The following is a 21,580-nucleotide window of genomic DNA, read 5'->3' as shown; positions in this document are numbered from 1 at the left end:
TGATGTCAGATGCCAGTTCTCAGTGTCAGAATAGTTTCTGCTCTCTAGCGATGATCATTTTGCATAGTTCAAACGCAGTTACCACACCGTTAAGGGCAGATGCTGGTAAGGGGAGATCTGTAGTGAATTCAGGCTTATTCCCTTCAAAATGAACCCGAGGACACCCAGGCGCCTGCGTGCTCCCACGTGCATAACCACACCAGACAGACCCCCAGGTTCGTGGGAAAGTAAAATACTCTCCTTTATCAGAGTAGGCTCACATTCATGAGCTCTCTCGGTCCCTACAGTGGCGCTTTGAGGTAGGCCTGCGCGGTATCGTGTCCCCTGCTTTACAAATGGGAGGCAGACGCTCCTAGAATGAAGAGGCTTGTTGCTTTGTCAGATTCTGTTACTGGATGATTTTTAACACGGGGCTAAAGACAGAAAAATGTGGGAGGTCGTGGGAATGAGGGCTAGCTTGCTTTCTTTGCCCCCTTTTCACCCTCCCAAAGTGTGTCTGTATAGACTATATGTGTGTGTGTGTATTTATACTTATACATAAAATGTCTGTTGTAAGTCCGCAATGGGGGGCGGACATCTCCTCTATCCTACAAGCTTGTGAAGTGAGTAGTTAGAAGGTTTCACCTCAGTGAGTCACATCAAGGTGGTAGACTACCAGTCAGTGGTTCAGAGGTCCCATCACCCTCGCGGAGTAAATCGTTTAGAGCTAACAACTCTGGGGGTGTGGGAAGGAAAGTATGTACCTTGTGGATGATAAACAGACGTTAGAAAAATTCACTTTCCTTTTTGGAAAAAAATTCAGAATTCCAGATGTTTCTTCCATCATGATTGCACTGGCTCTGCCAGCACACCTTAGCTGCTGGCCTTTGTGGAGCTGAGGGTTCTAGAGCAGTTCCCATCCGGGAGAAACTCCGGCCCCATCTTTGCCATTGCACGGGCTTTCTCCAGTACCCACATGTACCCCCAAGTGCACTGACAATAGTCATGACCTTGGAAGGTTCCAAGATACCTGCAGAGCGTAGGGCCCAGGGCCTCCCTCCGCCCAACCAAGGCATCCTAGAGAGTCTTGTCTATCAAGCATGGACCTTGCCTCTCAGCCCACTCTCTTTTTCTATCAAGAAAGTGTAAATTTGAAGGGAGAGATATTTGACTGAAGGAAATTCACGATCTCTCAGGGGAAGCCGCTAGCATATCCAATTTAATGCTGCCCTCAATGACTAAAGCTGCTTCAAACTCCAGAGAGTTACCTTTCCCAGGTAAAGTCTGTGTGTGTGTGTGTGTGTGTGTGTGTGTGTGTGTGTGTGTGTGTGTGTTGGGGAGGATGGGAGGGGAGAAAGAAGGAATACAAATTAGAATGCTCTAAATATCAATCCCACCAAAACTCACTTTACTTTAGAAGTTTCTTTGCTAGATCTGCAGTGATGGATTAAGGAAAATAACTTCTTGGCTAATCACCTCCAGTCTCACATCACATATTGGTGGTGTTCAAAAGAAAAACCAAGGGAACTAGCTAGATTGTTCTGCTTTATGAAGATTTCTGATGTCCCTAAATGCAGGAATGGAGGGTGGCATACGGTCAGAAGGGCAGGACAATGACCTAAAAAACTAAGCAAGACTGTCAGTGTTGAAAGGGGCCATATGGATCGTCTAAGTCAAATGCCTCATGTCACAGAAGAGGGGCTGGAACTCCCGCAATCACGCAGTGAGATTGCAGGAGCTCTCTGGCTGCCTCAGACTCCTGGGTGAGTCTTTTTCACCAGCCTTGCAGCCTCCTTCAGAGGGTAAAGTGTGGGCACCATCAAAGGTGCTCAGGATTTGAATTGGCCGGTGGCACAAAGATGGAGAGAAGGGAGGAATTCCAAATTTGAGGGCGAATTTAGAAAGGTTGCTTTGCTGTGCACAGGATGCATTTACCGCTGTAGTCATTTTTTAGGTAAAATAATAGCTCTCACTTACTGAAAGCTTACCATGTGGCAGGCCTGTGCCAGAGATCTTTTGTATTTATTATCTCAAAGCCAGTCTCGGAGTAGATATTATCATTCCCATTTCATGTCACACAGCCATGAAGTAGCAAACTGGGATTCAAATCCGGTTGCTACCAGTATGCCATAATGCAATGGGATCTGTTTCTGTAACTACTATCAGCGGGCATAAATGGTCAGTCTGGGTCAGATTAGATCATCCACATGTGATGTAAGGCTGTGCTGTCAAATTGATGAAAAAGTGGTAGAGTGGACATCTGTTGTTGGCCGCCCAGCGTCTTTGTCCCCTGGTTCAGGGTAACGATGTCCCAAACTCCCTGTCAGGAGCAGCCCCTCCCTCATTCTTAGCTGTACAAGTTGATTGAGAGTGGCTCACCCGCAACTACAATGTTCTAGCTTCCTATTGTCTTGATCAAGGACATCTCCAGGAGCTACTGGCAGCCATCTTGCCACCCCGCGGACAGCCAGCCTTAGAATGGAGCAGACATTATGGGCAAGGAGGAGGAGAGATGGAGAGTCACCGGGTCCTTCGTGGTATTGAGCCACTGGGTTAAGCGTTGTCCAAAGTCAGTCTAATCCTTGGATTTTTCAGGGAGCTGAGATAGTCAAGCCATTCTGAGTCGGATTTTCTGTTACTTGAAGTTTAAACATTTTAAGCGGATACAAACGGGCAGGCCCAACGGTGTGCCCACCGTCCGTGCTGGACGCTTTCAGCCAGCAAACGTTCTGATCGTCGGTGCGTTGGTTACTCTCATTCTGCAATCAGTAGTGAAGTTTCCACTCATTTCTCTCCATTAAGATCATTAGGAGCAGTCCCTCTTTAGAGTGCGAAAATATGCTGAGAAGATGAAGGAAAAATGAAAATGTCTTCAGCAAGCCATAAACTACTTCCCACACCTACTTAAAGTTTAAGGACTGCTTTAATACTCCATGTTTAATTGTTAATTGAGAATTTAAAAATCAAAAATGCCAACTTTGCCTTCGATGAGATGGAAAATTATGCTGCTGTAGAAGGTAACATAATGTAAAACAGCCAACATTACCAAGGCACACAAATGTTTTTGGTATGTAAAATTGCTTTGTAAAATATTTGCTCCATCTGCTGAAAGCGGCAAAGACAATTTTCCCTTGATAGCTAATGGCCCATTTCGGCTGTGTGGCAAGGGATTCGCTGCGGTGGCGGCTCTCATTAAACAGAATGGTGAAAACGCGGTATATAATTCCATACTTACGTAGCATTATCCACTCGCGGTTTCTCGAGGAGTCTGTCCCTCATTATGTGGGCCTCCACCTTGTACCAACATGCAGGCCTAACAGTTGATTTGACGGGGGAAGCATTTTGTCCAACTGAGGCACATATGTTGTGCCTCCATTCCAAAGCTCAGCACAACTGCTTCACCCCGACCGGAAACGCTAGAGAGGTTCATTCCCTTTCAACTTTCCAGCACTTACACTGCTGTTTCTTTTCCCCCTCCTCACAGGGGGCCGTGGTGTTCTTTCCAGGTTCACTCTGTCGCGCTGCATGCTGGGGGTTTCAGTAGATCAAGACGAAGCGTTTCTTGAAATTCTTAATTGAACTTTGCACACACACGAAAGCAGGAAATTTGCCCTCCCCCCTGCCCGGCCCCCCCAGGGCCCACACTGCTGTCCTAAAAGCCCAACAAACACTGCCCTTGGTTCCTGGTGCACGTGGCAGTCTGTGATCTCTCTCTGTAAAGGAGTTGTTTACACTATGCCCTGAATTACTCCAACATCTGCTAAAGGAACAATTAAAAATAAATAATCCAGGGTGGTTTAAAAAAAGAAGAATATGTTCACGGTTTGGGAATGATATTAAAAAGTAGCTACAGCTGCAAGTGGCAGATTTTTAAAAAATATTTTTAATGTGGGAAAATGGGTTTAAAGGGAATTGTGCGAAATAGGAGTGACATCAAGTAAATACATGAGTGTTTTAAAGATGATACGTTTTTTTTACAGCAGAAACCATGCAGTTTCAAAATCAACCGCCAGTGGAAGTGGCCATAATTATTACTGGTAATAGGTCTCTTTCTTACCAGTTAGAGAAATAGCGTTGGTTCGGAAAACTGCATGTGCTAAAAAAGCTCTTTAACTGGAAATTGAAAACAAAAGAAAACACATATGCCCTTTGGACTCTGATTTTTCATTCAAGTGGTAGAGGAGAGGGGTGAATTTGTGGAACGAAATGAGACACTATCAGGAGGGGTTTTATTTTAATTTTATACAAAAGGAACGGGCGAGCAATTTACTTCTCTTAATCAGAATGAAGAGCCGTACCTTCTTTGGTATTTCCACGCGTACGGGTGGACATACTTGAGGCAGTTATGATAGCTGTATGTTTTTATTATTGCGTTCTTTCTACAGACCGTGCTGGTGAAAATACCAGGGTAATAAATCAGTGAATTCCAAAAGTGAGGATTTTTTGTTGGATCTGGTACAATGATAGGAAAGTCCGAGTCTTCTCAAGGGCATCCCTCTCTCACCCGGGGGCACGGAGGACAGACGACCAGAAGCAAATGGCGCAGTCGTAGGCGGAGAGTAAAACTCGTTCTGAATCTGTTCCAAATACCCGTGCCTGCTCTGTGGTTTTCAGCAAAGCAGATATTTCCAAAACAACTCCAAGGGGGACTTCCTGGATGTGAAAACACTAACCAATTCTCGTCTCTCTCATCTTTTGCTTTATTCCTTCCTTCCACGCTGTTATTGCGAAAAACTGGCAGTTAAATTCAATTGATTCAAAATATTCCAGATCCATATGGCCGCCAACCCTGGAGCTGAGGCGGCCATAGCGCCTCACTGCTGTTCTCAAGCATTTGCCTCTCCCCCAGTCCCCAGATGGTGGGAGTAGCATTTAAACCTCCTTTTCTCTGCCTTGTACAATAGACCTTGGCACCATTTCAACTGTTTACTCCGGTAATTAACAGCTCTGATACCACAACAATTACAACTCCTACACTCTCACCACAATAATGCTATGAATTAGTGAGAGCTAATGGCTGGAAGGTAGAGTGTTTCCAGACTGTGAGATCTGTGCATTTTTAGAATAAAATAAAAGGTACAAACAGCACGCTTGCAGTAGACAATGATTACCTAGTAATTAGTTTACACAAAGCTTCCTATTTAATGGCAAAACGCTGTAATTAACGTGTGACAGAAAATCAAAGGGTACTTTGTAAGCATATGAAAAATTAACACTGCAGGCCCATAGCTTTATGTACTGATTAGAAGCATATTAAATCAATAGGACACACAGACCAACAGCTTGTATAGCTGGTTATTATAGGTCCTCGGAAGGGGGACCCAGCTTTCATTTACTTGGGGAGGCAATTTCCCTTCTCCTGTCATCTTCCTCAGGCCCCAGTGAAGTACCTCAAACCCATCCCTGGCAGCTTCGTGAAAATAACCATTGAACTGGAAGAAAACATTCTAAGTCATTCTCAGAGATAAGGAAAAATATGTAAATGATTAAAGCTTTCCAATGATTGTGGTGACGTGCTGCTACACTAATTAGAAAAGACACCAACTGGAACCAGAAAATGAAGCAACTGGGTCTCAAGCTTGTGGTCAGAGTAAGCTCTACTTTATCAGGTCAATGCCTCTTTATTCGACATGTAGAAAATGAAAGTAACTGGAATTGTCTTCTATTTTCAAGTGGTAAGAAACCGGACTGCTGTCAAGGTTTATTCTTTTAAAGGCATTATCTGGTAAATCACTGGGCAGGCACAACTGGGTCAATACTGCGTATCTGCAACAGCCACAATCCTATAGAATGATAATTGATGCACAGAACAATATTCTGGAAGCCTATGTGGGGCTAAAGGACCTTCTGCATCACCAGAGGAAGATTAAATTGTACATAATTGTTCAATGTTACCTGCACTCTAATTGTAATACAATTTTGTGGTAATATTGATAATAACAGGTAGCGTTTCTTGAAGTCTTATTGTATGCTAAGTACATTGCTAGCCAGTTTACAAGGGTGTCTTATTCAATAGCCCACAAGGCAGGTACTAATGTTATCCCTCTTTACAGATAAAAGGTAGAGACTTGGAGAGTGAGAAGTGATTTCCCATGGTTCCCCCTAGTGACCTTGATGTGCCTGGGCTACAGAACCCCGCGGAGCCAGACCACCTCCTGGTTATCCTGAATGTTCAATTATTCAGACTAGTCTATTCCAACACTCATTCAGCTTAAGAGGGGGTTTACTATGTCAACATGTAGCAGAAGACTAAAAAAACACAAACAAAATATGTGGTTGCTTATCCAAGAAACAAGGTTTGAAATGCCCACCATATTTTTATTGCTACATTTGATCCTGAAGTTTGGCTACTCTGAGCTTTGTGAGAATTTATTTATAGGTTTACTGAAATGAAACTGTATTAAGTTGAGGAAGGCACTGAAAGTTTGTCACCTCCATGAACAATCAAAGGGTGATATCTAAAACTCTCATCACCCAAGATACGCATACGGGTATGTGAGACAGTTGGGTTGCAAAAAGCAGGATCCTAGGTGCTCCCCAGCAGGGGTCCGGCTTCTCTGCAGCTCTCTAGTGTGCCCTCCTACCGTATCTCCTCCCTGCTGCCTTTGGGGGAAATGCTAGCACAAAGGCTACTGTGTTCAGGAATGTTTGTGTTTCCCACACCTCTGTAGAAAGTAGAAAACCTGTCCCTTGGGGCAGCGGGTCACAATGGCAGGGACCTGGGGGAAAACACTGCTCTGGGATTTTCAAACAAGGGGTCTTTTCTAAATGGCCTCATCTCAATGTGGCAAGAACACTGGGCCAGGGGAGTGGATGTGGGTTCCAGGTTAGACACCTTCGTTTATTAGCTACATGAACTTGGGCAAGTCACTTAACTACCTAAAGCATCAGTTTCTCCATCTGTAAACAGAATACAATACTTATCAACGTGGTGTGGAGGCAAATGGGTAGAAACCTCAGGGTTTTAATGAGATTGAATGAAACAGTTCCTGTAAAGTGCTGAAAGTCTTGGCACCCCCAGCTATTCTACAATGCTAATTATTATTGTTGTTGTTATTATTATTATTGAGAAATACAGGGAAACGTCAAGACGGTAACAGTGTATATTCATATAAGAAAATGCCTCATCTCATGTGTAGGCCCGTATACTGGCAGTTACTAAATACATAAAGATAATCTAAGAAGTCAAAATCTTAATATATAAAAATTAACAAACATAAAAAACAAATAATTATTCATATGGAGTTTAATCACTACGGAAAATGATTACCCTAGATTTTTTCGTCATCTAGAAAACCTAGATTTTCTCTTAATACCAAGATATTGTGTTTTTGATATAAGAGACGAATAATAAATACAGACGTGAAAAAAGGATCCCTTGCTAGTAAACAAATAATAGCCATTAGAAGATGCATTTTGGCATCTAAAATAAAAGTGAAAACAGTTCATCACATCCAGTGCTGGTAAGGTGGTGGCAAAACTAGTATGCTCTTCTCTGCTGGCAGCTTTGGAAATTTGTACTACCTTCTTAGAAAGTAATGGGCAATACGTAACAAGAGCCATAAAGCGTTCTGCTCCCGAGTCTTTCTCCAAAGGAAATAATTCAGCAGAAGTAAAAAGAGATGTATACAAAAACCGAAAATAAAAACAAATCTCTACTCCCTCCTTGCTCTTCTTCCCCACTCCAAACATGGAAAATAATCTAAATTTCCAAGTTAGTTGAATGGTTTAAAATGTCAGAATAAATCAGTATGAGGGAATATTATACAGCCACCAATTGTGACAACTACCTGTAAACGCAGACGATGTTTAGGATCTGATGTTTAAATAACGTATATACTATGTTGTAGCTATAAGAAATGTAGTGCACTTGAAAATTAATACACAAAAACGAAAACAACAAAGTTTGGGGAAAATGATTTTGTACTTATTTGGTTAAATAGTTCTTTGATCTTATTACGTTATCATTTAGCTTTTCTAAAAAAATTATGTGGTTGCAGGGTAATGGTTCTTTGGGATCACCTAATATACCTGCTAAATTCCACATAAGCACCAAGCTCAGCCATCCTACAGCAGCTCCTGTGACCCAGAGGCAAGGGCATCTCAAGAGATGGAGGTCTTCGCAATAGAGACATGGAGTTCTAAGGCACTGACTAGGTAGGTGATGGTCCTCCTCTGTAATTTTGTTTGCTGATTTCATTCTACAAGGAAGCAAAACAACTACTGTGGTTTATTTTACTTCTTCTAGGTGTGGATGCCTTGAATTTATATTTTTAATTTTAATATAATTTTTATTTTCATTTTAAGTAGGCTCCACACCCAATGTGGGGCTTGAACTCACAACCCTGAGATCAAGAGTCGCGTGCTCTACCTACTGAGCCAGCCAGGTGCCCCTGTATTTTTAATATTTTTAAATATAGATTGTTTTCCTTGGTGATTCCCAAATTAATTTCAGATGTCTAACAAAGTACACAAAAGTACAAGTAAATATAAAACTGCCTTCGGATGGGCTAAAATAGCGATATTATGTAGTAACATTCAAGAGGCAGTTCAATTTCCTTTTCCTCCTTTCTCGCCTAAGTAAGCCTTCGGCATCCTGTACTGTCCATCCAGGGAAACAGAGGCCCAAAGAAGGGCTGCACAGGGAAATCCAAAAGTAAACTGGCTTAGCTCTTTACATGGAGAAACTGTTCTAGAAAGACCTATTCTTGCAAAATAGCCTCACCAGTAGCATTTCTGCCACAAAGCCAGTCTCCCAGGAGTGAGGGAGGGAAGATTTACCCTTTACAAAAGGAAAGAAAGAAAAAGAACCACAAGAAGGATTGGCAGCACAGCAAATGTCTGCAGGGTCTCCCTACACAGTCTTGGGTGAGAGCGGCCAGGAAGGCTTTTCCCCTACCAGCATGCCTTCCTTTGTTTAAGCCTTTCTTCCTGCTAAATGAAAAGAAATAACCCCCACTGGGGAGCGGGGTGTTTGGAGTGTGTGCAAGTGTGTGAATTCATTAAACCTTAACAAGCATTGAGTACTTTAGTGAGCGAAGTTTACTGGGACCTGTTGGGGAAGTAGGTTTTGTCAGTTGACAGGATGAAGAGAGAAAGGTTGGTACCAAACCACCATGAAAACAAAATGCGAGTCGTGCTCTGTTGCTGCCGTGGCCCTCATGTAACTTTTATGCTTTTTCTAAAATCACCTACATGTCTATACTGATTTTTTTTAATGTGACTCCAGCTTTTCCAGCGTTTGTTGACTCCACGACTTTATTTCGAGTCTCAATTGCAACCAGTCAAATAACTCTGGCTCTCAATTAGATAAGTAGAAAAAAAAGATGATCTTTGTATTAGATCCTTGAGTCTACACTGCATCATGCCCACATCTCAAACCAATATCTGCATAAGATGCAAGAGGATCTCAAAACAGTTCAAACTCCCATAAACAGCACTGTTTTTAATCTGTTGCCTACAACATACCAATGAGAAAAATCATGGTATCGTGTCATAAACTGCTATGCAAATGATGCTATTTGTAAGTATTAACATAATTTAGTGCTTACAGTCATATTCTCATTTCTAATAATTCTCCCAGAATGGAGTCTTTCTCTGGACTCTTAGCCTGCAGGATAGTCTTTCATCAAGAAGCTGAATTTTTAATAACCTGCCAGCATATGTTTTGTATGTGCCAGGCTAGGCTTGATGACACAACATCTTCATTATCAAAAGAAACAGGTCTACAAACTGTAATAGGACATTAAAACATGCCTGTGCTCATAAAGTAATGCTTTGATGTCTAAATGCGCACCATTTCCATGGTCTTCTGGAACAAAGGATAATTCTAATCCTAAATTCTCAATAGCTGCACTCAATGGATACAGCAGTTCACTTCTACTCTGAATACAATTTCACTTTGAAGGCAAAAAAATGTCAATAGTCTCCTACCAAAAAAAAAAAAAAAAGCTCTTTGGAACCACTTTACTTTTTATTTTTATTTTTGACTTCTAACTACATCCTGGCTAAGCACAGTCCCTCACAATATTAAAAAGATTTCTGAATAATTATTTTTTCCTTGTTAAGTTAAAAAAATGATGTAGATAATTAATTATTCAGGAGTTTCACATTTAATAATATTAACACTAACACCAAATGTATTTGGTGACAATTTTAAATGGTGTAGTTTAAAGTAATTGAAATTAAATAACGTGTAGTCAGGCTTTTAAGTGCGATTCAGCCACATGTCATTATTCTAACCATTTTTTAAACTTAGAGTCAAACATTTTAAATTTATCATAGTCTAGTGTCAGGGAATTCTTTAAAAATTATTAGCTTGAAATACTGAGAAAAATACCTTGCACGCTAACATTTTGATTTTTTTAAAATAAAAAAGTCTTATTTTCATGGTTTAATCTCAGCACTTTTGCTTTAAAAAGAAAATTGAAATAAATATACAATATGAAATAAAATCCAGTTTAAAGAGAACACAAGAGAAATCTCTATGGGCCTCAAAATTAAATACATTTTCCTTGTTTTATTTTTTTTTTCTAGAAGAGTAATTCACTTTGGTATCCTTTAAATAATATGTAAAAAGCTGGCCATGACAGGTAGTGCATTTAGTCCATTCACTGATGGAGGGGGAAGAAAAGCCCAGAATAGATCATGGGGAGAACAGTAACATTTGTCAAAAGGAACTCTCTCTTCTGACTGTTCTCTAGATTTATTCGTCATTTCACTTCCACAAGAATAATGTGGTTCTCTCTTGCGTGCCCCTCCCTTTCCGTCACTTGTGTCTTGATTCATACACTGTTGCAGTGGGGTGCTCAAAGCAGACGCAGCTCGCTGCCCAGCCCACCGCTATGTACGTCGGCGGGGAAGGAACAGGTTAAGGGAATTTGTGCCCAAATTTTCCCCATCAGTTATGCTTTCATTAGTACATCAGCCAGAGATTTGACATTCAGAGAAGCCAGGGAGGTCTAGGCCTCTGGATGCAAAGTGAGGCAGCTGTAAGGATGGTGGGTTTAACTGATATATTAAGCCATTAAAATTACTTTAATTATTAAGTAAGTTTGGAACAGGCTAAGAAGTTGTACAAGTCATCCTTCCAGCAGTATGCATGGAAAAACCTATACACATCCACTCATATGCTAAGGCTTCTTTCCTATTATTTAGCTTTTGCTGGGAGATTTTCTGGCTGAGCTGTATTATTTTCTCAATATCTCATAGGGACCAGCAGTCACATAAATTTCCTTGAACTGTCTTCAGAAACAGATGACTGCTGACAGGATGCTTTTATGCATTAGCTTCCAGGTGACAGCCAGTCACTACCAGAATTTGTCTCTCATAATAAAATACAGCCAGCTTAATAACAACACTTGGTAGAAACATATGATCGAGACCCACTTAGACCAGATGAGATTTGTAACGCAATTCGAATACGGTAAAAAAAAAAATTACTTCCTAATTATCACAATCAACTTGAAGATGTGACTGAAGACTTTTAGGACCCAAAGAAGAGACACTTAAAATAACCTAATCATACAGGCTTCCAGTAATGGAATGAATAAGTCAGCAGAGGAACGTAGTCAATGGTATTGTCATAGCACTGTGCGGTGACAGATAGTGGCTACGCTTGTGGTGAGTAGCACGTAATGTATAGAGTTGTCAAGTCACTGTACACTCTACTCATGTTTAAAATTTTTAAAAAATAATGTTAGAAATAATATTAAAGTAACTTGATCAAGCCCATTCACTTTGTATATGAGGACTAAGGCCCAGGAAAGTCAAAACGACCCACCTAAGCTCTCACTGCTGACAGATGATTCTAGCAGAAAGTGCTTCCACCTCCCAGCTGAGCCTTTTGCATCATCCACTAACAGCTCACGGACACCCTGGGCTTACGTCAACATCGAACTCACTTGTGCCCATTTCTTCCTCCAGTTGTCGTGGCCATATCTGCTCCTCTCCTGTAGGAACCACTGGTAGCACTGTAGGTGGGAAGGAATGTCACAAAACGCAGTCCCGTTTCCTCCAAACTCATAGTCCATTTTAAAGAGCCAGCGTTGGATTTCCAGGTGATCTATGACCAGCTGACCCAGCTGTTCTAGCATCTGTGGGACGCAAGACACAGCAACATTTAATATGACTCGTTTTCTAGATTCCTTCTTATTGTATTAACTTAGTTGTACTTAGGTGTATGCAAATGGTCTGTTTGGTTATCTTCTGATTATTAAGACAGATTAGAAGTTTTAAGTGATATATATATATCATATGATATGATCATATATATCATATATGAAGTGAAGAAATCACTAACCACTGGGACCAAAGGTATGTTTAAAAGTATAGTCTTATTTATGGGAAATTCTGAAACTATCATTTTGCTGGGTTTTGAAGGCAAAAGAATGAATCTCTGAATATTTGTAATTGAGTCTTGGTGTTGTTTTATTTCTCTTTTAGAGCATTATGTGTTTAAGGATTTTATTTATTTATTTATTAGAGAGAGAGTGCACACACAAGGCAGCACGAGTGGGGTGAGGGGCAGAAGCAGACTGCCCACTGAGCAGGGAGCCTGATGTGGGGCTCGATCCCAGGACTCCAGGATCCTGACCTGACCCAAAGGCAGACGCTTAACCTACTGAGCCACACCATAATGAGTTATAGTCTTGAAAACTTTACCTGTTTGGAGCTTTGCTGAGTTTCTAAATGTTATAACCTATGAAAGTTTAATTGTTTTCTCATTAATGTACATGAAATGCATTTGTTTGAGTGGTCAGTTGGCCAAGTATGTCATACGTATTATGTGAACAAGACAGGTAAAGGAGATAAAACATTCATGAAAACAACTATGTTTTATTTGAAACAGTATTCCCTCAAGAAATGGGCTCAATCCCATGGAAATGGAAGGGATAGAAGTTGAAGCTTTATTATCACAATGATGGCAACATCTAACATTACTGAACTCTTGGTAGGAGCTGGGCCTTTGGCTCGGCTCTTTACATGACTTTTCTCTTGTAATACTAAAAAATGAAGCAGACATCACTATTACTTCCATTTTATATATGAATAACTGAGACTCAGCTGATTTATTATTTTTTTAAAGATTTTATTTCTTTATTTGAGAAGAGAGAGAGAGGGCGGGGGGAGGGCCGAAGGGGAGGGAGAGGGAGAAGCAGGCCCCCTGCTGAGCAGCGAGCCCCAGGCAGGGCTCAATCCTAGGATCCCAGGATCCTGACCTGAGCTGGAGGGTAACGCTTAACAAACTGAGCCATCCAGGTACCCAGAGAATCAACTAATTTAAATAACTTGCCCACAGTCACCAGTCACCCCGTGTTGAGTGGAAAAGCAGAGACTCCACCCAAGATGCTGTGATTCCAGCACCTAAGTTCATCCCCTCCCCTCCATGCTGCCCGCCTCAGCCTGCAGAGAGGTGGAGGAGGAGGGTGAGGTGGAGAGAGAAGTCAGAATAGGAGCCAGAGAAGCAATTTTCCTTGTAGTCAATTAAGCCACTTGGGGTAAATTTGAATCAGGCAAAGTCTATAGCCCGGATTACTTGATTATAAGTAATACTCTACTAGTAGAGCCTTGGAGAAAAACAACCCATTAGATCACAGAATGATTCTTTGTCTGGTCTTCCCGTCAGACGTTCTGGTCTGAATTACCCAGAAAGAAACAAAACGGTAGTAAGCATTCTTTCTTCTGAGCTCTCTTGACTGTGGTCCTCTGTACTTGGGGAGGTCTCTGTGACATTCTTATTCTCTTCTCTTTAGATGAGTTTTTGCTCACCAAACAGATTTTTAATTTTTGGTTTTTTAACCAAAGAGTGTGAAAGACTCAAGATTGTAGTTCTGCTGAAGTCTGGAGGTAGAAGATTAAAATTATTTTGATTAAAGACACAATCTGTTCTCCTGTGTTGTGTCTTCTCAGCAAATCTTCCTGGGGGTGTTAGACTATACAGCAGCATGGAAGTGATATCAAAATGGGCATACTTGGGATTCCCGAAGCCCCATGCAACCATGGGGTATTCAATTAGGGTGGAAATGGAATTGTCTTAGCTCCCTAATTATCAAGTAGTGTCTGTAGATAATTTGGTGTTTAAATGACAAGTACTCTTGTCTGCATACCATATGGCTATGAGCATAGCCTAGGAAGGTTTTGTAATGTGCCTTCCAAAGTTACATCTCTTCTTTCTCTAATGTTGTGTTGAGAAGACAGAGTCTATATTTAATCATACTTTGCTGTATCATGGTCGCACTTTGCAGAAGTAGAAGTGGTCTCTGGTTGTTAATATCTGATGAAATTCTCTCGCTAATGTATGGAAAGGTGTTCCGGCCTTTTTAGTGTTCTGGCCTTCGTAGCCTTTTTCATTGTATGTTCAGATATATTGTATATTTAGAGGTTTCAACTACTAACAGAATTATTATCTGTTTCTTCCAAATCCTATTATTTGTTGCTTCTGAGAATCCTATAAATGGGTGTCTGTTGATGGATCCCTACAGTAATGAAGAGGATCAATAGTATTGTAAAGACTGCACCACTGGAAAGAGTTATGTGCTATCTTTAAGTGAAAATTGAACAGTGCTTTTAAAATAGCATCGCCAGTTTTGATTATTTAACCAAAGCTGTCAGTATTTTATACGGAGCACATGTCAGAAAGAGAGCTTGCATGGTTACTTTATGGATCAAAAGAGGAAATGCTCACTGGGCTCATGCTAGATTTAAAAAATAAACAAATAAATTACCTAATCATAAACCAAATGACTTTATGCTATTTCCAAACATTTATCAATTTTCTATTTGAATCTATCTGTTCAAAAGAGGTAATACATTTTTTAATTGCCATTCATTTTATGCCGGTATAGAGCAGAAGTAGAAAAAGGTCGACTGCTAAAATCCAGCTGAGATTCAGGAATATTTATTCACCTAAATTAAAATAATCACAGTTTTCTTTCACCGGCTTTCAGTTTATGATGCACATCGGTAAAAAGTCAGTGTTATTGATTCATCACCATCTGCAAATTCAAAACGCTGACACACTCAGATAGATTAGGTAAGGCAGTCACTATCTGGAAACATCTCAATGGAGTACTTTAATTCTTGATGACCTCAGACATATGTTTCCAAACAAGTGGAGTGGAAGTCAGCGATAACTTGGTTTATTGTGATACGATTTGCACATGCCGTGGGTTAAATGACATCCCTATGGGGCGCCTGGGTGATGCAGCCATTAAGCGTCTGCCTTCGGCTCAGGGCGTGATCCCAGCGTTCTGGGATCGAGCCCCACATCAGGCTTCTCCGCTCGGAGCCTGCTTCTTCCTCTCCCACTCCCCCTGCTTGTGTTCCCTCTCTCGCTGGCTGTCTCTCTCTGTCAAATTAATAAAATCTTTAAAAAAAAAATAAATGACATCCCTCAAATCCAAGTTGTCTACCAGGAGGTTTTCAATCCTGCTTCTGAATACCAGCATGAGAGGAAGGTTTTACTGCATTCCACAATGAACATATAAGGTTCTAAAATACTTCCTATCAAAGATGGCCTGAGTTCTTGTCAGTCAAGATGAAAGCAAGACTTCATATGAATTTTGCACATACAGTTTAAAGTTTTGAAGACTGTTTCATGTAAGGTACATGTGTAAAATTATAACTTTAAAGTGCAGTTCACTTGTCTCAAGTCTCTCAGCTGAATATTCCACTGGGAAGCAGAGTCAAGCGATCCATTTGTTACTTTCAAATTCCAGTGAAGACTAGTGGCAGTGAGCAGTGGGGCACACAAGTTCAGGGGGAGCCTCTCTCTCATGCTTATTAAAATTGCCTGTGCAATTCCAGACTCTGCCATCTTTAAGAGCAATTTCCTTCATGAGCCCACGTATTGCCCAAGAACACTCTAGCAAGACTGAAACATTTTAGGGCAATTTAATAAGTTAACAATACCTTCAAACTAGTCTCTGAGAAGTGTGATTTGTTGAAAGGTTTGATTTTGGGGGCTCGGCGGCTATGACGTACAGAACGTCATGATCAAGCGACTGAGGGAAGAAGGAGGATCCCTAAGTATCATCCCTCACAAACTGCTTCATTGCTCACAGTTCTTTAGGTTCCCGAGAACTGGGTGCCTGCAGTAGTTGTGATTGCCTAGGAGTAATGGTCCAGAGATGTAGGGAAACTGAGGTTAGGAAATGTTAACAGCTATTTGTCTTTTATTTTCTTTCTTTCTTTTTTTTTTTTTTTTAAAGATTTTATTTATTTATTTGACAGGATACAGACAGCCAGCGAGAGAGGGAACACAAGCAGGGGGAGTGGGAGAGGAAGAAGCAGGCTCATAGCGGAGGAGCCTGATGTGGGACTCGATCCCATAACGCCGGGATCACGCCCTGAGCCGAAGGCAGACGCTTAACCGCTGTGCCACCCAGGCGCCCCTTTTATTTATTTATTTTTTTAAAAGATTTTATTTTATTTTCTTTCTTGTGAAAAAAGGTAGTGGTTAAATGGGAGAAGATCTGCCAGAGCTGACTCAAAGATCATTTCCAGTAACCAATATTGTCGTTCTCTAAATAGTTAGGATCCTGTCTGCTGGAGGAGTGCATAGCCAGGGACCTGGTCCAAAAAAAGACCCAGATGCAGGTGGTTTTATTCCGACCCCGTTTCCTGTCCTCGCTCCGGAACTGTCCTCCCACTCCTTTATGGCCCCTTCTTGAGGAGCTAAGGATGTCTGCAGCCCTCTTCTATAGGACCTCTGCAGCCTGACTCGGCAGAAGGCTCACTTGCTGGGGTTTTCCAAACCTGCTCCTATTCACCAAAACTGACTCTCACATTTCTTAGGGTCCTCCAAAATACTGGCTAGCTGATATGTGATCAATTAATCCATGTTAAGGTGATAAATGCTGACAGCAAATTAGGACACCAACAGGGCCTTCAGTGACTTAACCCAAATGAGTAAATATCTTGAGTAATCCCCGCAATTTCTGCAAGGCCAATAGGAAGATACTTTGAAACATGAAGGCCTCAAGCAGATCCCATCAGATAATTTAAGCATTCCATATATTCTTCATTGGGTCGGGCTGGCTCCAGAAGACCTGAAGTTCCCACAAGGTCAAGAAGGTGTGACATATTTGAATAGAGCCTCACTCGTCCACCCCACATACCTGTTGGTGACGATAGATGCCATATACTCCAGGAGGGACTGGCACATTGGCATTCTCAAAGACCCATTTGCTTCCAGACTTGCTACTGTAAAGATGAGCTATTTCCGGCTCTGGACCCAGGATGGGTATGTTTAGCATATCCGCCACGGCCAAATCATCTCTGTGGAGGAGCCCGCTGACGATGTAGGCCTCTTTTCCTTGGATGAGATTTTTTATTCTTTTGATCGCCTTGGGACTGTACATCAGGTAAGTGGCCAGGCACATGTGATGCTTCTGGGGGGAGACCATATCATTCTTGTTACAAGGTGTTGTTTTCCTAGTCCATATGCGTAATTTATAATGTTGCACACAATAAATGCATTATTAATAGCAGGCTGGGTTATGACCTATCCTGTTGTTTAGCAGTTTAAATTGATAAAAGCTGTTGGGGTGAGGCTCCATAATCGCTCACATCTTTAGTGTGTTGGAAATAGGCTCACTGGGAATAGAACTAATTACTACACATCTGTATTTATTTGATCCACGTGGAATTATCCTTCTGTCAGAAGGAAAAGAGGCTGGCGGCCTTTGGATAATAGTGATTCATCTCTGCAACACTTCTGGCATGGTTTAACACTAAAGCGTCTGGAAAATCAATACAAAAAATGAAGAAAAGAGCCTTACGGTATGCTTACAGTATGTCTGCGGGACTCCTAATCCAGCAACTCTTTAAGTGACTAGGGAGGCAAAGTGCACTCGACACTGTCTTTCAAAGTTCTGCCACCAAGTCCATTTCAGAAAATATGTACTTTTATAATGATTATTTTGGTTTTTAGCCAACACTCTGGAGAGGATTCATGGATAGAAAATATTTGAAAATTTCATCAAGATTTCAACTTATTGTCCCAATGGAAAACTCTTTATTTTATTTTTGGCTATTCAGACCTCGCTCAGCAATACATGTGATGGCTCATTCAATGAAATCGATAATTCTAGCATGTCTAGGAGCGGCAGAGGACAGAGCTGGCTGGTCAGCACATGCCAAAACCAGTATAAGCATGTCTCTGCATTCAAGGAGTGGGGACCCGAAAGAGTACAGTCAATGGATAACTAATACAAGGCAGAGAAGGGCCATGAAGAGTTACAGAGGGCTCAGAGGCATGGAGGAAGGAGGCAGAGGCCATGTGCTGTTGGGGACAGCAGAGAAGACAAATTACTCATTCTCCTTGGACCTTAGTTTCCTCATCTGTAAAATGAATATAATAATAGTACCCATCTCGTAGGGATGCTGTGAGGATTCAGTGAGATAAGTGCATGGAGAGCACTTATATAATAAGTACTTAATGAATGTTAGTTTGAATTATTATTATGAAAGAGGTTGGGGTTGAGGTGAATTTTGAAGGATAGGTGGATTTAATCAGGTGAGGATGGGCATAGGAAAGACATTAGCCAAGGATGGTGTATGAGAACCCAAGACCGTTCATTTCCTCTAGAGAAGAGGGCATCATGGCACGTGAGAAAGTGCTGGGGACTTGGGAGCTCTGGCTTAGAATTCAGCTCTATCACTTATAAGCTACCTGAACTTGGGCAAGTGACTTATGCTCCCTCTGCCTAAGTTTCTGCATTGGTTTTTTAAAAAAAGATACATTTATTTTATTTTAGAGAGAGAGCGAGAGCAAGCTGGTGGAGGAGCAGAGGGAGAGAATCCCCAGGCAGACTCCCTGCTGCGTGGGGAGCCAGATGCAGGTCTCGATCTCATGAGATCATTACCTGAGCCAAAACCAGGAGTCGGACGCTCAACTGACTGAGTCACCCAGAATGCCCCAGTTTCTTCATATGTTAAGTGGAAATAAAAATACCTATTTGCTGGGTTGCTCTAAGGATAAAATAAGATCATGAATGTAAAACATCTGTTATAATGCATGACATTGAGTTGATAGTCAATAAATGGTAGTAATTATTATTACAGAGAAAAACTCTCTCTTTAAAATAAAGTCATTAAAAATGCCACACAAATTATATAATGTAAGGTGCCAGCATCTTAAGGGAGTTAAGGGATTTTGTAGATTTGCACCTACTTCCCCAGTTCTGGTCAAAATTATCTACTCAACATGGCATAAAAATGAGGAGAAATGCAAAGCAACTGTTTCCGGGAATGTTAGCAGCACCAGTTTGCAAACCGTTAGAAGGGGTAATGATGAGTATGGGAGAAAGAGAGCGAGGAGAGCCCCTGGGTTTCATTCCTGCCTGAGTTTGTAACTTGCAAGGTGATTTAGAAAACTCGACCTTTCTGAGCCTCAGCCCCCATATTCAAAAAATGATGCATTGACTTGAAGTCTCTAGGGTCTTTTCAGCTCTGAAATAACTTTCCCTTTAAAACCAGAGCTCTTTTGGGCTGGTTAATGGGTACAGAAATTCTGCTTGAGTTGTTGAAAAAGTTTTGCAAATGGATAATGTGATGGTTGCACAACCGTAGGGATGTGCTTAAAGCCCCTGAACCGCACACCTAACACGATTAAAATGGTGAATTTTATGTTATGTGTATTTTGCCCCCAATTAGAAAAAAAGACAAAAACAGAGCCCCTCTGAGAAGAGGATTTATATAATTTACACTATGGGGCCCTTTTTCCAGAGCAAGTGTTCTATTTTAAGCTCTTAAATCTATGCAATATACCTTTTCTACCATAATTTAAATCTATTTTCAACACCTACTTCGGAGAACGCAATTCTAGACAACCCAGTGTTCCACTGGACAATGGCTGGTACCACCTCTTGAGTTTGTGTTTCCCATCTGGTTAATCACCATCTTTCCTCCTCGTTTATCTTACCCCTTTCCTTGTCCCACAAATTATTCCAGTGAGGAAAGTTAAAAAAATTAAATGTTGGGGAGAACTGGGGACTTGAGTTGTAATGTATGTAACATGGTGGGCGTTACAGGGTACCTAGAAAAGTATTTCAAGGTGGCCGTGCTCTCAGTGTCAAGGTCACAAGGACAAAGCCTCTGACATTATTCTCTCGTTTGATCCATAGAACACTGTACCAATGAACAGCTCCTCTTTTGGAGGTGAGGAAATGGGAGGCTTGAGTGATTTGCCCAAAGTCACACAGCTAGCAAACAGCAGAGGCAAGATTGAAACCCAGGGATCGGCACAGTTTCATGCTACTTCTCCCATTCTCCAGACCGAGTAGTGAAGGTCTGGTGAGCTTATGAGGTGTGACGAAGGGTAGCAGATGCAGGGATAGAACCTAATGTTAGAGTTCTGAGCCACTTCCAGCTAGGCTGGGTTTCTGGCTCCTCTGTTGGCGAGCATGCGACCGGACTCTAGTTTATAGTCATCTGTGGGCTTGCCTTGTTCTTCAGGCAAGATGGTCCCATGGTATTGTGTTCGATATGTGTTTAGTAAAGATTTGAATACGAGTGAGTGATGGCACAGTGATGACCGCGGGTCTTGTGTGACCGTTTAGAGAAAATCGGGATCATCAGATCCAGGCAGCAGATTAGCACAGATGACAAAAGTCTAAAATGTTCCTAGTTCCACAACATTATACATACATTTGATTTATCACCACTAATTTTTTTTTTTGACCTGAGACAAAAAGTGTTGTTTGGGATGTCTTCGTAAACATTAAAATGTTCAAAACCAGACATGATGACTTTATAAGAGCCCTTTTTACCATTGCAGATTCAAGCATCGTATAGTAACTTGGAGAGATGTACAAACAGATTTTTGGCACGCTTTAAAAAAATCTCCTCAAAGCCATCCATTTGAATGAAAATCAGCACTGATACAATCTCTCAAACCCATTAAAAGGAAATAAAGCAATAACTAAACATGAGCGGGAACTGATGTGAAAGTGAGAGTTTAATTTTCGTATTTTAAAAAGTTGATTGCCTATGAGTGATTAATTACTCAAATAATTTAAATTTAAACTATGAGAAGTATTAAGCACTTAAAATATTCCCTACTTGTTTCTACTCACCAAGGTGCAGACTAACTATGAATGTGACTCAGTGCCTCTGTTAGTGCCAACCGCCTGTCTCTTGCTTAGAAGCTAAAGCATGGACTTCAGGGCACCTGTCTTAGGTAACAGGCTTGTAGAGCTGGAAGGGCCTTCGAAATGCCCTAACCCATCACCTGATTGTATAGATGAAGATCAGAGAGCAAGAATGGTAAAGGGAGCTGCCCAAGCCACAAGGTCATCCAGGAGTAAAGCAGTCATTCCAATTCATGATAGTGTTCTGGGGTCAGACAGATTTTGGTTCATACTCTGACCCCACCAGGAACTTTGGACTAGAAAATAAGACTTGGTTTCCTCAGCCATAGGAGGAGATTGATCATTTCTGTCTTGTTGGCATTGTTCTGAGGACCAAATGAGAAAATGTGTGCTAAGTGTTTGATAAATGTTACTTGTGCACCCACTTTCCTGCTCCCAAATTAATGCCCCTTTCCCATTCCATGCCTCTTCGATGTATATGGACTTTTCAGATGTGCAGAAACTCC

At 41.3% G+C, this 21,580-nt stretch overlaps 1 protein-coding gene across 6 annotated transcripts in view; it reads right to left on the bottom strand.

Moving 5' to 3' along the window:
- The window catches only part of LOC113240896 (IQ domain-containing protein H), a 128,340-nt gene that overhangs the window by 59,441 nt on the left and 47,319 nt on the right, over positions 1–21,580 (bottom strand). For 5 of the 6 annotated variants that reach the window (XM_026478374.4, XM_026478375.4, XM_026478377.3 and 2 more), the window contains one exon: positions 11,883–12,074. The exons of the other annotated variant lie outside the window; for it this stretch is intronic. In XM_026478374.4, the coding sequence (XP_026334159.3) occupies positions 11,883–12,074 (192 nt within the window). The remainder of the gene's footprint in view (positions 1–11,882; positions 12,075–21,580) is intronic. 6 annotated transcript variants of the gene reach the window in all.

Source organism: Ursus arctos, unplaced genomic scaffold (assembly GCF_023065955.2).
Source record: "Ursus arctos isolate Adak ecotype North America unplaced genomic scaffold, UrsArc2.0 scaffold_28, whole genome shotgun sequence".
NCBI classification, from domain to species: domain Eukaryota; kingdom Metazoa; phylum Chordata; class Mammalia; order Carnivora; family Ursidae; genus Ursus; species Ursus arctos.
Note: the sequence above shows the minus strand (reverse complement) of the source record. Positions and strands in the feature narration are given on the sequence as shown.